The sequence below is a fragment of the Thamnophis sirtalis genome, unplaced genomic scaffold (genome assembly GCF_051295495.1).
Source record: "Thamnophis sirtalis isolate CommonGarterSnake01/CBP01778 unplaced genomic scaffold, rThaSir2_p1.2 scaffold_4, whole genome shotgun sequence".
Taxonomy (NCBI): Eukaryota; Metazoa; Chordata; class Lepidosauria; order Squamata; family Natricidae; genus Thamnophis; species Thamnophis sirtalis.
The window spans coordinates 94,633,560-94,647,410 of NW_028261384.1; the positions used below are offsets into that span (position 1 = coordinate 94,633,560).

A 13,851-nucleotide genomic window follows, 5' to 3' on the forward strand; every position below is an offset into this window, starting at 1 on the left:
AACCAAACATGAGTCAATAGCATTTGGCTAAAGAAACATTAACTCCAATTTTAGGCTACATCAACAAAGGTACCAAATCTATAAAGTAGTACTTATACTTTGTTCAACATTGGGCAGCTCTCATTTTAAGATCTGTATTTGGTTTTGAGACTATCCCAACACTTTAAAAAGATTGAAAAATCTGGAGGAGAAAAATTTGGGAATTAGAAATTACATCCTATTCAGAGAGATTGAAATAATTGGAAATGTTTAGCCTTGAGAAATAAAAACTGAGTGTGGATTTAAAAAGTACTGTTAAAAGGCTAAGCATGTGTTACACAGAAGATGGGAAAAGTAGGAAGTCTCCCTTTGTTTGGATAGGAAGTTTATTTGCACTCCTGCAGTAGACAAATTGCACTTAGTGCCCAAACTCTATCATCATTTTATAATAAAAAAATAATTAAGCATTTCAGTCCAGTCTCTCTTATTTTTATATTTAAAAAATATAAAATAAAACAAGAAAAGCACAAGTGGCAAAATAGGAGCACAAATAAAAGCCATAAATAACAATGCAGAAAAGAATCTGATGAGACTTGTTTAATTATTTAAATGACTGTTGATGCTCTTAGCATTTTTTCAGCAGACCTGAAATAACACCAATTAAATTTAATGCAGTATTAACATAATCTGGAATTGTGGCTTTCAAAATTTGTTCCTCTGAGTGCAACAAGTTTGTCAGTATTTTATTAATGAGAAGATTTATGAAAGCAGACAAACTTGCTAAAAAGAAGTTTGTCTAACATATTTTTCCTTTGTTTGAAAGAAAAACAAATGCTAAATATGCTCTAGGCCACTCATCCACAGCAAAAGCATACACAGAGTTTCATATTCAACTTCACACAAACCACTTTAAACTAAAACTTAAAATACAGAAAAGCTTGGAATTTTTTTTTTACCTAATACAATCCATTCTGAATTTTACCTTCTTGGGCTAAGCAAGTAAGAATCATCTACTGGGAGGAGTTCAAAGATCTGTCTAACTGGAAATTTTTTTCTTTGCAGAGACCAAATTGATGGCTTAAAGACTGATGCCGAGAGTAGCTAAGATGATTATGATCTGCCCCACTGGAAGAGGTTTGTCATTAAAGAAAGAAGTGCTTAAAAAGCATTATATAGACATAATATTGTACCACATATGAAGGCTGTTGCTCTGTAGGTACTCCCTCTGATGTTACATCCTCAAACACCCATAACTTTAATCTTAAACTGTCTAGTGTGGACCTCACCCCTTTCCTAAGAGGTCTGTAAGGGGGCATGCATAAGCGCAGCAGCGTGCCTATTGTCCCTGTCCTATGGTCCCCACTTATTGTACCCATTTCCTGTGTTCATGTCCATGTTTATAGTTATACCTTTATCTCATACATGTGAATAAACAAACAAACAAACAAACAAACAAACAAACATTTTGACAACTAAATTTCAAATTCAGAGTTATTTGAATTGGCTCTGATATTCGTCATAAAAAGGCAGATTATTTAATTTGCCAACTTGCACTTTACACAGCAAGTGCTACTGAAGGCACAGGGCCATCAAAACACACATTTCCTAAATCCTGGTCTGGAAATTAATCAAAACTGGTGACAGGGAAGAGTAGGATTAACCACTGCTGTGACTTTTTGTTTCTTTCTTAGGATATTAAGTTGACACCCCCCCCAAAAAAGACACATTCCTACTATACAGCAGTTAAGGCATCAACGTAGACACTGAAAGAACGTGAGTTCTAGTCGTGCCTTAAGAACGAAGCCAGCTGAGCCAGTCCTTCTCCCAGTTACCCACAGGTCAAGACTAACTTGAGAGCACACACCCCCCAAAAAGCCAAAGCATTCAACATGCCTCATCCCTATTTTCAATTTAAGGATTGCATATAGGGGAAAATAATTCACACAACTTTTAGGAAAGACTTACTCTTATGTTCAATTTTGTTTTGCAGATGACATTTCTTTTGTGTATTTGTAAACCTCATGGTATTATCATAGTGTTGAGGCAAAAGATTAGAATTAATACCTATAGCTGAAAATCTGATTAGCCATCTATTTAAGGAACATCAATTCTATACTTTTTCCCATATTAAATATTTAGGCATGTGTGTATCAAAGGATATAACTCATTAGTGCCATGTAATATAAATAAAATACAAAGAGAAATTAATAGATGGAGTCTATTAAACCTTATCCTTTGGCGAAAGGTAAATGGTCTCAAAATGAATATTATTCCCAAATTATTTAATATTACTTTATATAGTATGAAATATTGAAGCCAACAATCAGTGTTAATTTTCCAATTTGGACAATTTTGGGATTCTTTTTTCATTTTGGAACACTGCTTGGAATGGACAGTTAGGAATGAAATATACTAAAAGCAGAATCTCTTGAAATAATTGCATCAGTTAGAATTGTATGGAATTTAATACTTATTTTCTTAGTTTTCATTATTTCAAAATATTCAAAAATCCACATCAAAATCTAGACATTTCTAAGTGTGACTTTTCCTGTGTATGTTTCCAGACCACCAAAACAGTAGATACACTTTCCAAATATTCATATATTTTTGTGCCCATTTTTCATCTCATGCACATTTTGTAAATAGGTTTTTTTAAAATTGAAGTGCATTGCAATGTCTGAAAAGTCTTTTAGTTTTTAATATTCACAGAGTTTTTGTATGGGATGCTATTTCACTAAGTTTCAGTTCACAAGTGTTCTCTGCTGTACTTGAAACACACCATACAAACAATTCAAGAAGTTAATTGGATGGAGTGATCGCATAATTATTTCTAAATAAATTATTTTTCTAAATAATTAATTAAATAATGGTTTAAAATAATTAGATAAATAAATTTCTAAATAATTATTTCTGGATTATGTAAAATCTCACCATATATATTTCTTTCCAAGAGGCTTCCATACTAGAGGAAAAATACTCAGATCACATGGAAAATATTAATTTACAGAGCTTGTGTCCATGCAATAAGCTCCACACTAAAAAACATACAGTATACAAGTTTCTCTAATAGGAATCTGGTATGTTTAATGTAAATGCAACTAGACACTCCCCCCCAAAAAAAACCTTCTTGACTTAACTAGACCTCTTGACTTATAAGTAGAAATGGGTAAATCTATCACTTGTGGATTCTTGATTTCCCATTTTTCCAAGTGAAATGTTCATGTTTCAATTTCACATACAATATAAAATTTATCACATAATCAATAGGTCATTATAAAATTGTATATGGAAAACTTAATATTTTTAGATTGTACATGATAAACTTGATAAAGATTTTGTGTATATTATTCTAATTGATGCATTTTGCATGTATTTTGCCCAACTATATACATTTTTGCAAATGTGTTTTGTTAATAGATGTGTTTTAATTTGAAATACTACACTGTGAAAAGTAAAAAATTAAAGGCAATTTTTCAACTCTATTGCTACAAAATGCAAAATAATAATGCAACTGTAGAATAAATATTTCAAGTGAACAGAAAATGTAATTTAAACTAGTTGATAGAAATAAATAAGTTAACTGGTTATAACAAAATATATTTCCGATATATTATACAAAATAAATAAAATATATATTTGTGAACCATTTTTTCAAACCTTAATATATTTAAATGTAATCTAATCAATCAACCCAATTAAAGCTAGTATTTCTAATACTTATTTGCATATGACATTAACTTAAATGTCATCTATTGAACTACTGTGGTGACGTTAAAGGATATTCCAACAAATTATAAGATGGAAAAAACTATCAAGGAATGGTAAGAATTAATAGCTAAAACATCATCATAGTAATAATTAGCTAATCTTATCAGTAATATTTTTGTTATCTTTATTCCATTTCTTTCTATATCCCTTGCTTCTCTATTTTATTATTATTTCAGTGGTGAGTCTTTTGGAGAAACAGTTCACTCTGTTCCAACATGTGACTTTTGTCATTCCAGGCCTATAGTTTCACATTTTTTCAGAGCAAGAGAGCTGGTTAACAAAAACCTCAGAAATACTAAGCGTGACCTGAATGAACGGCACTGTTTCCTGTAACACCAAATGATGTGGTCGCCAAAGGAATGGAACACGGAAAAAGAGAGCCTGCTAATGGTCTGATATGAATCTCCAATCAAGCATGGGAGCCACATTTGAATTCAATGTTATATGCACGTCCCTACCTTCCCCCAGTGTTCTCAGCCCTGTGGTCATAAATGTTAAAATTATCACCAATGACGAATTCCAGAGGAGCAGTCAAACAAAGGTTAGTGTTAGGTAACAAAATATCTAAGTATGTAAGTAATACAGAAAATCTCTAGGTTCTCTCTTCCAATAGATCAGCTAAATTTGATATAACCAGATAGCTACCCTGAATTTTGGCAATAAGTTATTTTACCTGTGTCATTTATAATTTTAAAAATGAATAGGTTTCTTTTAAATTATATTCATAATTCCAACTGTTCTGTTATTTTTGACACAAATATTATGATCAGAGATTTCTTTACTTCTTGAGATATTGATATTACCTGAAAATAACCTATTTGCCAAATTTCAACTTTGAAGTACTGCATTGAACAAATGCCTGTAATTTTTAAATCTATATTTCTGCAATTTATTTTTTAAAAGTGAAGGTAGATATTATCATAAATTAGAAAACTATAAAATATTAACAAATACTAAATGCAATTGTACATCAACCATTATTTTTAGTCCTGCAAGAAAAAAAACATACATGAAGGGATGGGTGATTAAGAAGTTTGATAAACAAACAAACAAATATAAAGTGACTATATCCTCAGCCAAAAACTCCTACTGTAGACATAGCAAGCCAGATTGGTGCAATAAAAGCCATTTGAAGAGGGATGCCATTTTGGGGCAATCTATGCCTTAAGACAGACACAGTTTTTTTTTAAATGCCATTCCTTCAGTGGTATATCTGAGAGAAACCAGCAATAAAATCACAAGTTACAACCATGTGATGCCTCGCTTAATGACTTTCCTTTAATAACTATGGCAGAAGTAAGATTTGCACTCCATTGCAGTGACATGATAGTTTACTTAACAGCCACATTATTAAGGACAGTATTGCTGAGTTGGCTGTGATCATTAAATGAGGACCACCTCTATGATATTTAAATTCCCATACTACCCTATTTTTTGGAGTATATATGTACCTTTTCCCCTCAAAAATGAGGCTGAAAATCTGGGTGTGTTTTATACAGCAATTTGGGGCCTCCTGAAATCCCACTCCCTTCACCAAAATGGCTGTGCATGGCCTTTAGGAGGCTTCCAGAGTGCTCCTGGGGGTTGGGGAGGGCAGAAATGGGCAAAAAACAGGCCAATGTTTTGCTCAATTTCCCCCCAGCCCCCAGGAGCACTCTATAAGGCTCCTAAAGTTTATGCATCCCCTTTTTTTGACAAAAAACAGGCCCGTTTTTGCTCATTTGGGGGGGGCTCATTCCCCAGGAGCACTCTACAAGCCTCCTAAAGGCTATTCATGCCCTTTTTTAAAAAAAAAGGCCCATTTTTGCAAAAAAACAGGCTGTTTTGGGGAGGTCTGCAGAGTGCAAACACTTTTTTTTTTAATTTGCCATTTCAAAATCTTGGTGCATCTTATACTCCGGTGCATCTTATACTCTAAAAATATGGTACATTCATTTAATCACATAGTTCCATCACTCTTCCTTACAGCAAAAGGAAAATAAGATTCCCAAAAAAACTGTTCAAACACAGCAATTAAGAATTCCCAACTGCTCACCAGCTTCACTGAGGCTAGCATTCTGCAGGTATGTCCGACATCTTTCTTTGTGTTCCTCTAATGAACTTCTCTGCTTATAACTCCGTCCACAGAATTCACACTTGAATGGTTTCTCCACTAGAAATGAGTATTTGATTTATAGATGTTATGTAATAAATATTATATGATTTTAACATATCAAGTACTTCAGTTCATGATCTGTTAATCCCCAGAGCAGTCCTGCCAGATTAAATAACCAACAGCCTTAAGACTGAAATAGTGAAAGATTCCCTAAACTGGGAATGTTTGATTTCCTAATCTAAATATATCTGATTAAAAGAAGGAAGAAGCTTTTTTGCTTTTCTCTGGTTAATGCTACACAAGAAAGGTATTTTAATCTTTTTTTTAAAAAGCCATGGTCTCATGAATGTCTGTGGAGGAATTGGGTGTGTGTGAGAGAGAGAAATGATATCATAGGCAATTACTTAATTGACAACATTTGTACAATGACATCATGACACACAAGATCACATTTTGACTTGAAGAAATTGGCTCTGTCTGAACCTTCGTATTTCCATGCTGTCAGCAGTGGAAACCTCAGCTCATTTATACAATATATGATTCATCAGCGATGTACTGGAAACTGCTGCAAAGCTAGAGATTTACTTTGCTTTACTTTTGGATGCACTGCAGCTCCATTTCCATGCTAATGAGACCTCTTGCTTAATACCTCCTCATGGTTCCTGAACTTTAGGTCCCATTAGGGAGATGCCAGGATGATTCTCTTCGCAGCTACATCTCAGCTGTCCAGACATAAAGTGAAGAGCATTCGATTATTTTGTGCTTGCCTCCATGTTGGATAAACTAGCAGTGAGAGGGACTACTGATATTCCTTCCTTCCTTCCTTCCTTCCTTCCTTCCTTCCTTCCTTCCTTCGTCTCCCACTCTCCCTCCCTCCCTTTCTTCCTTGTGGGAAAGGTCTGCCAAGACCTCAGTAGCTAGAGGAGCTGTTGCAGCACAAACTATTGTTCTGATTTTCACTTCTTTTTAGTATTGCAAGGCTCAAATCCTGAAAAATAATAACAAATTATCTTTATACTACCTCTGACAATTTGAAAAGAAAGAAACAGTAGCAGTGAAGAAGTGCCACCAGTATTCTCAACCTTTATTTGGGGTATTGACTAGGTTTTTTTGTAATTCTTTATTTCTTAGCTCTTAATATAAAATCAAGTCTTCTCTCCCCAGATCATTTATACTGTTTATTTATTTACTGTATATTTCCTATTTCTTAACTGTCCATTCCCTCAGAATTGTTGTTCCTTACTTGCGGCAACAAAATTGGATTGGCTTTATCACATTGATCAATCTGATGTAATTAATGGATTCTTAAGTTTCATGGTTAATATGAAGGAGAATTGATCATTGTTAAGGAAACTCAACTTCTAATTTCCACTTCTCAATTTACAATGGGGACCTGCAGTTCTATATGGAGGAATATATTATCTCAAATAACACAATTTTATGATCCATGTTTTAATCTGAGAAGTAAACAAATACATATATAGAATTGCAGAATACACACACACACACACAGAGACACAAACATGGCAAGGGAAAGTTATCTCCAATGACAAAAGAAGAAAATAAATGAAATTTATAGATGAAAAATTTGCAAAATTATGCAGGAATTGGATGGAGTTATCATGAAATTGGATATATATGATACTGATGAGTAGTAATCTAATCTCTTTAGTCTAATCTAAGATTAGATTAAAGACTTACTTTTTCATTTATGGTTTTAAAACAGGTAGTAATAATAATAATAAAGAATTGAAATATACTGATAAAAACAGAAATAAAGGAACTAAATCAATCAATCTTAAGAGAAATAAACCCTTACCAGAATGTGTCCTTAAGTGACCTGTGAGTGCATCTCTTCTTTGACAAGCATAGCTACAAAGGTGACATTTGAATGGCTTTTCCCCAGTGTGAAGTTTAACATGGCGGAGAAGATTTCCCTTCTGAGTAAATGAGGCTCCACACTGATTGCAATGGAAAGGGCGCTCACCTTAAAAACAATATGAGTGGTGAAGTGATTATTAGAACATTACAGTCTTAGCTAATGATAAATTCAAATTATTCTGCCATAAAAATCAGGAGTTGATTTATTCCATTAAGCTTTCTACTAGCCTGAGCTAGTAGAAGGCTTAATTGAATAAAGAGTTGGTTGAGAAGGGGAAAATCTCTGTTTCTGATTATATTGCACAGTTTCCCCTAGTTGCCAATCAGTAGCTTTCTTTACCAAAACAATGTCCTTTCAGAGTGTGTAAGAGTAACAACATCTTCAAGGTATCCTCCTCCCCAACATACATACATATGCACGCACCTAAGTTGTGCCACTCTAACTTGCTTGATCACTACCTGGGATCTACCCAACTTACTGGATTGCACTAGCTACTGGAACAGCCTCAGATCAAGTATTTTCAAATGAGATATTTCTTCTGACTGAATGATAATTACCAGTATGGCTGCGTTTGTGAACCACCAGAACGTTGAGGCTGACACAACCCAATCCACAAATGTCACACTTCAGTTTTGCAGTATTTGATTTGACAAGGTCACATGGTTCAGAATGCCTCTCCAGTTCCATGTGGTCATAGTCTCCATATTCCGGCCTGCAGTTATAAAGGATTCTGGGTTCTTCTCCAATTTCTACTGGCTCAGACTTCATAATTCCACCTTGTTTTTCATCATAGTCACAATTGATCTTAAATAAGCGGTCTTCTGGAAATAACATCAACATGGTCCCAAAATAAAACATAAATATAAAACATCACAGAAGGAATATTATTATTACTGGTGTTGTTGAATAGTATTTTTTACATTTTCTTATTTCCTTCCTTCATATTTTTCAGCTTTTTTGATAAAATAATCAGTCATCTGCACAATGAAATTTACTGTAGATCAATAAAATCCTACCATTACATCCAATATTTTCCAGGGGACGAGAGGAGAGGAGAGGAGAGAGAAGAGTTGTTACTTTCTTCCTAGATCTGAGGGAAACTGACTGGCCCAAAGTCAGCCAGCTGGCTTGGTGCTTAAGCTAGAGCTTACTATATTCCCATTTCTAGCCTGATGCCTTTTTCAGTACATTTAACTAGCTCTCTCAATTCTGATGTCAAAACTGAATAGAACTTTAAACTGAACATTCAGTTTGATACAAAAATGTTCTTTTATGTTCTGATTTAGAAAACATTCATTTAACTTGTTTAATGAACCTTAACTGCAGATGTTATTCTCCTTCCATATATTCATAGCTCAGCAATACAGACTGACATGCCATTTAGCAAATATAAATGTAGTAAATTGATTCTGAATGAAGGGGATATTTTTTTCAGTTTCCAAAAAACTGCCTATCTCCAGCATAAGCATTGTGATAATGGATTTCAAGTAACAGGACTGCATTCTGAGTACTCATTCCTCTTGACATCACCTACATTACAAAGCAGGTTTGCTGCATTCAGAATAGGTTGGAACTTGGAAGAGTAATATTAGCTCAAATGTTAACTTCCATGAAGAGTTCCTTTTTTAAAGACATAGTGGCCGCTACTTTGGATGCATTTGTGGCAAGTCACTAAAATAGTTTGAATATGATTATATTTTCAGTTTAGGTTTGTAAGGTTTGTATTTGGAAAGAACTGTCTGCCAATCAATGCATATTCTCTTTCAACTCATGAATAACAGTGTCTCCAAAAAAAAAGAGATTTTGTTCATAGTCTTCACCAACATGCTTCATCTATTTATGGATATATATACATCAGTAAATTCTATACAGTTTGAAGGGAAGTGATATGAGGGAGGGTTAATTATAAATATACTGTACATATACAAAATGTTTCCAGTCACTAGGACTTGTGTTGCAATCTAAATTGTAATGATGATATTTCAGCAATGCTGAATGTCCTTTTCCTATGACTATACCATTATTTACTGGACCATAAACCAAGAAATCAATCAATCAACCATGTCAACATGGGTCTGGTGAATTGGGTGGTGTGGAGAGAGAGGATAGAAGGTATGTACTATGCCTAGACATTGGAAAATCCAGATATTAAGGGTCTCCAACTTGACAACTTTAAGATATGGCTGGCTGAGGAATTCTGGGAGTTGAAGTCCACAAGTCTTAAAGTTGGAGAACACTGTATTAGATAATAGGATATTGAAAGATGGGAGGGATAAGCAGATAAGCAGTACAACTGCAGTTGTTGACTTAGAACTGTCCATATGGATTGTGAAAGCTTCTTGAAAGAAGCTGATATATCTCAATTCAAAGAAAAAAGTTGAATGTTCTGTGTTTTCAGAAACACTATAGGTAGCACATAAATAACATCTTATTTAAGATTTTTCAGAAGTATTGCTAAAATGTATTCTATTACTGGATTAATAATGGTATATGAAAATCCCCCCCCCAATATTCTACAAGTCTTAAAATGATAGCTGTGAACCTGCCTTACAGTTTCAACCATCCTAAGAGGATACTAACTATAATGTTTCTCACAACCTTTGTACTGCAGCTTCTAAGTGAGAAGAAGTGTTGCTGAAGAACTTTCTCAGGTAAGACTGCGAAGGAGTACTGTGGCAGTGGGATGTAACCAGTTTAAGCAGAAAAAGAGGCCTTCCATTTTTTGAAGTTCAGTACTAAGGAGAAGCTTTGCAAGAAAAAGAGGGACTCAGAAAAGGGGAATGACTTTTAGAGAACTCATGTTGCTTTATTTATTAACTTTGCCTGCAAAGGTGTTTATATACTTCTCAGTGCTGAATTCTGAAAACAATCAGATTCTACAAATCATGCCAATTCTTTCACATAAAAAATACCACTTTTCCCAAAAGTCAGGAGTTTTTGGTTGTTGTTGCACAAAAGAAAACCAGTCTTCTATTTGGGGAGTTTCTTAATTTTTTTTTCTGGGAACTCCACTGGGTATATATACAGTAACTCATTCTGGTATTTTTCTTTTTTGAGGTTCCTCCATGGTAAAAAATATCTGCTGTTCGCCTTTCTTCTAAACCACCTGCTTTTGTATAAGCAACTCAGCCTTTGATAACTTCTGGTAGGAAACTGAAAGGATGCACCTGAATCTTCCTCCTGAATTTTTTTTACCATGCTCCAGCTGTGGAAAGCTCCCCACAAAGAAAACCTTGAACTTTTCAATGCACTTTGTTTAAGAAGTCAATGGAAAACATATGCTGGCTGGCAGAAAACCAAAACTGAGAAAATAACTGTTTAATCACAAGTAACCCACTTTAAATAATATTGTAAGAGTTACCCTGCGCTAAGATGGATAGTGAATAAATTCGATAAATAAATAAATAAATAAATAAATAAATAAATAAATAAATAAATAAATAAATAAATAAATAAATAGTCTGGTCAGCAAAAGATAGGCAGCAATGAGAATAATCTTGCTTTGACTGATAGTTTACTTCTAGAGGATAAAAAAACATACTCATGGCAGTACGCGTATGAGTATGATCAGGAAGATTTCCTTAAATCCCACCACATTCAACCCATTACAGTTTATTATTTTTGTTTACTTTGCTTTTACTTTGCTTTGCTATCATGGTAATCGCTGCTATCTCCTCCTTTTTTCCCCTCATCCCAATCCTCCTGCAATTGATTTACCTGAAAGAGAGGGGGGGGGAGCAAAATCACCCTGGAATTTCCAGAGCTGAGGATGGACCAAAACCGGAATCCTTCCAATGCTATCCAATGCCTTAACTAATAGCTATGACACTATAGTGGCTTTTTTTACAGCCTATTGAAAACTGCAAAAAATCATCAATAGATGAAGAACAGAGTTGGATGGGATTTCTTCTAGTCCAATCCCCTGCTTAGGCAGGAAGTCCTGTACTTTATTTAACTATAGAAATTCAAACAAGTGGTTGTCCAATCTCTTCTTAAAAACTTCCAGTGTTGTTCCCATTGATGAAAACTGGAAAGGTCAGAATGTATATAGTTGAGCTGAAAATGTATTGTATGGTCTCCTAATAAGTCTCAGTACATCTCACTGAATTCAGTAAAACATCTGACCAAACCTATAGAGTATGTTGTAGTTTAGTTTGTCATTCTGCATATATTTAGCTGACAATAACTACTATTGAAATTTCAGGATGCTGCTCTGTAATTATCATATTTATATTGATAATGAAGAAGGAGCTATTGGCTGCTCTTTTAAAAACCCTATCAATTCTTACTTATATTCTTATTCTATTATTTCTTCTCTTACATAGAAAATTACACTCTGAGAAAAAACTAAAACTTCTTTTCAGAACTTTCTTGAAACTTTAAAATAAAATACAGTTGGGATAAAACTATATGGGTCTCCTGAGCTAGATTCGTTATCCATATTGTGAAATGGGTTTCACAGGACAGCCAATATAATATGAAAGAAAAGAAACATTCTAGAAGCTAAATTCAACTTCTGCAAAAATTAAATCTTGCTTTGAAAATTTATTTTGCCTATTTATCCCAGCAATCATCACAATATTGTTGTAAGGGAGTGAAAATCAGTACATTAGAAAAAGAAGTCAGTTTCTGAAGATATGTCAGATGAACATTTATTTACTGAAGTAATATTTCTGAGAGTCTGAAATCACACTAAATTCAACCATTTTGTTCATACCTAGCAATACTTTCTTTTGTTCATTTGAAAAGTAAAGCTTGTTCTCATGTCTATTGAAGCCTTATTTTACCCAAACTAGTAACCAGGATCAAAGGTTTACAAATCAAACACCTTACAAGTTGTAAACACTTATAATTTTCTTTTTTATGCTTAATTAACAATAAGGATGCACCCAGATACCAGGAATTCAGTCATCTTAATAGGGCAAATTAAGGTCACACCTGATTTTTTTATAACAATTCCAAGTAAAGACACCTCGTGCTTGTAGATGATTTGCTTGGTATACAGCCCACCTCCATCAATATATGAGGTATATAATAGTAATGTGTGGGCTATCCTTTCCTAAATATCCTATTTAAAATGTCCTAGAAATGTGTCAACAGCAGTCCATTAGCTTTAAGAGTTTGATGCAGCAAAACATCATTGCAGTCCATCACATACAAACACCCATCAAACCTCTGACGTAGCTGTAACAAATTAAATGACATTGCCTCTAGGCAAAAGTGATAAATATTTAATATTTAGGATGGATCCACATTACAATATAAGCACACTGAGATTCTTTGGGCCATTCCCAGAAATCCATTATGGAGATGCTTGAGGTGGCCCTCTAACAATCTATGAGAAGGATGTTTGGAGTGCTAATTGAGAATCTATTGGGTAGGCTAACACAAGGATTTATCTCAATATATGCTTCTGGAGGTAATCCTAAAATTATCACACTTTTTACCTAACCTGACATTTCCATTGAACAGCACAGAAATTATTTAAATTCTTTTGAGTATTGCAAGTAAGACAGGTCCTCTTAACCACAGATTTTTAAGGCTTTTAAAACTGTAGAGAAGGATCTCCAAAGTGTCATAAAAAGCAGTTCTTCACCCAGTTTTACAGTTATTCCTGCCTGATTCACTTTCTTACTCTTTCAGAATTCAGGATTAATATCAGGTTTTAATGTCAGAAACAATTTTTTATTTACATAACTCACAAATGCACCATCAAATATAGTTTCATTAGGAAGCAGTCAAGAGTAGCAATATATTTGTGTAGAAAGACAAATCTATCTGTCACTTTCTACAGCTTTTCATTCACAACTTCAATCCATCTGATTTCTGTATCAATTTACAATTTTGGTTTATTTTTTTTAAAGGAGGCATGAAAATATATCCCCCCCCTTTTTTTGTTTTAGCATATATATGTATGTATGTATGTATGTATGTATGTATGTATGTATGTATGTATGTATGTATGTATGGATGGATGGATAGATGGACGGACGGACGGACAGACAGACAGGCAGACAGACAGACAGATGAAAGCAAAAGAGAGGTTTTAATTTTGTTAAATAATTAGATCTATTTTTTCCTCCTAATTAATATACTTTTGTACTCACTTTTATGTTGTATCAAACTA

General features: G+C 34.0%; 1 protein-coding gene across 1 annotated transcript in view; it reads right to left on the reverse strand.

The window, feature by feature from the left end:
* Nucleotides 1–13,851, reverse strand: part of IKZF3 (IKAROS family zinc finger 3) — a 42,447-nt gene that overhangs the window by 18,990 nt on the left and 9,606 nt on the right. Inside the window, exons 4-6 of the mRNA XM_087714436.1 lie at nt 8,282–8,545; nt 7,662–7,829; nt 5,783–5,899 (exon numbers count right to left, since the gene is read on the reverse strand). Of these exons, the coding sequence (XP_087570562.1) occupies nt 5,783–5,899; nt 7,662–7,829; nt 8,282–8,545 (549 nt within the window). The remainder of the gene's footprint in view (nt 1–5,782; nt 5,900–7,661; nt 7,830–8,281; nt 8,546–13,851) is intronic.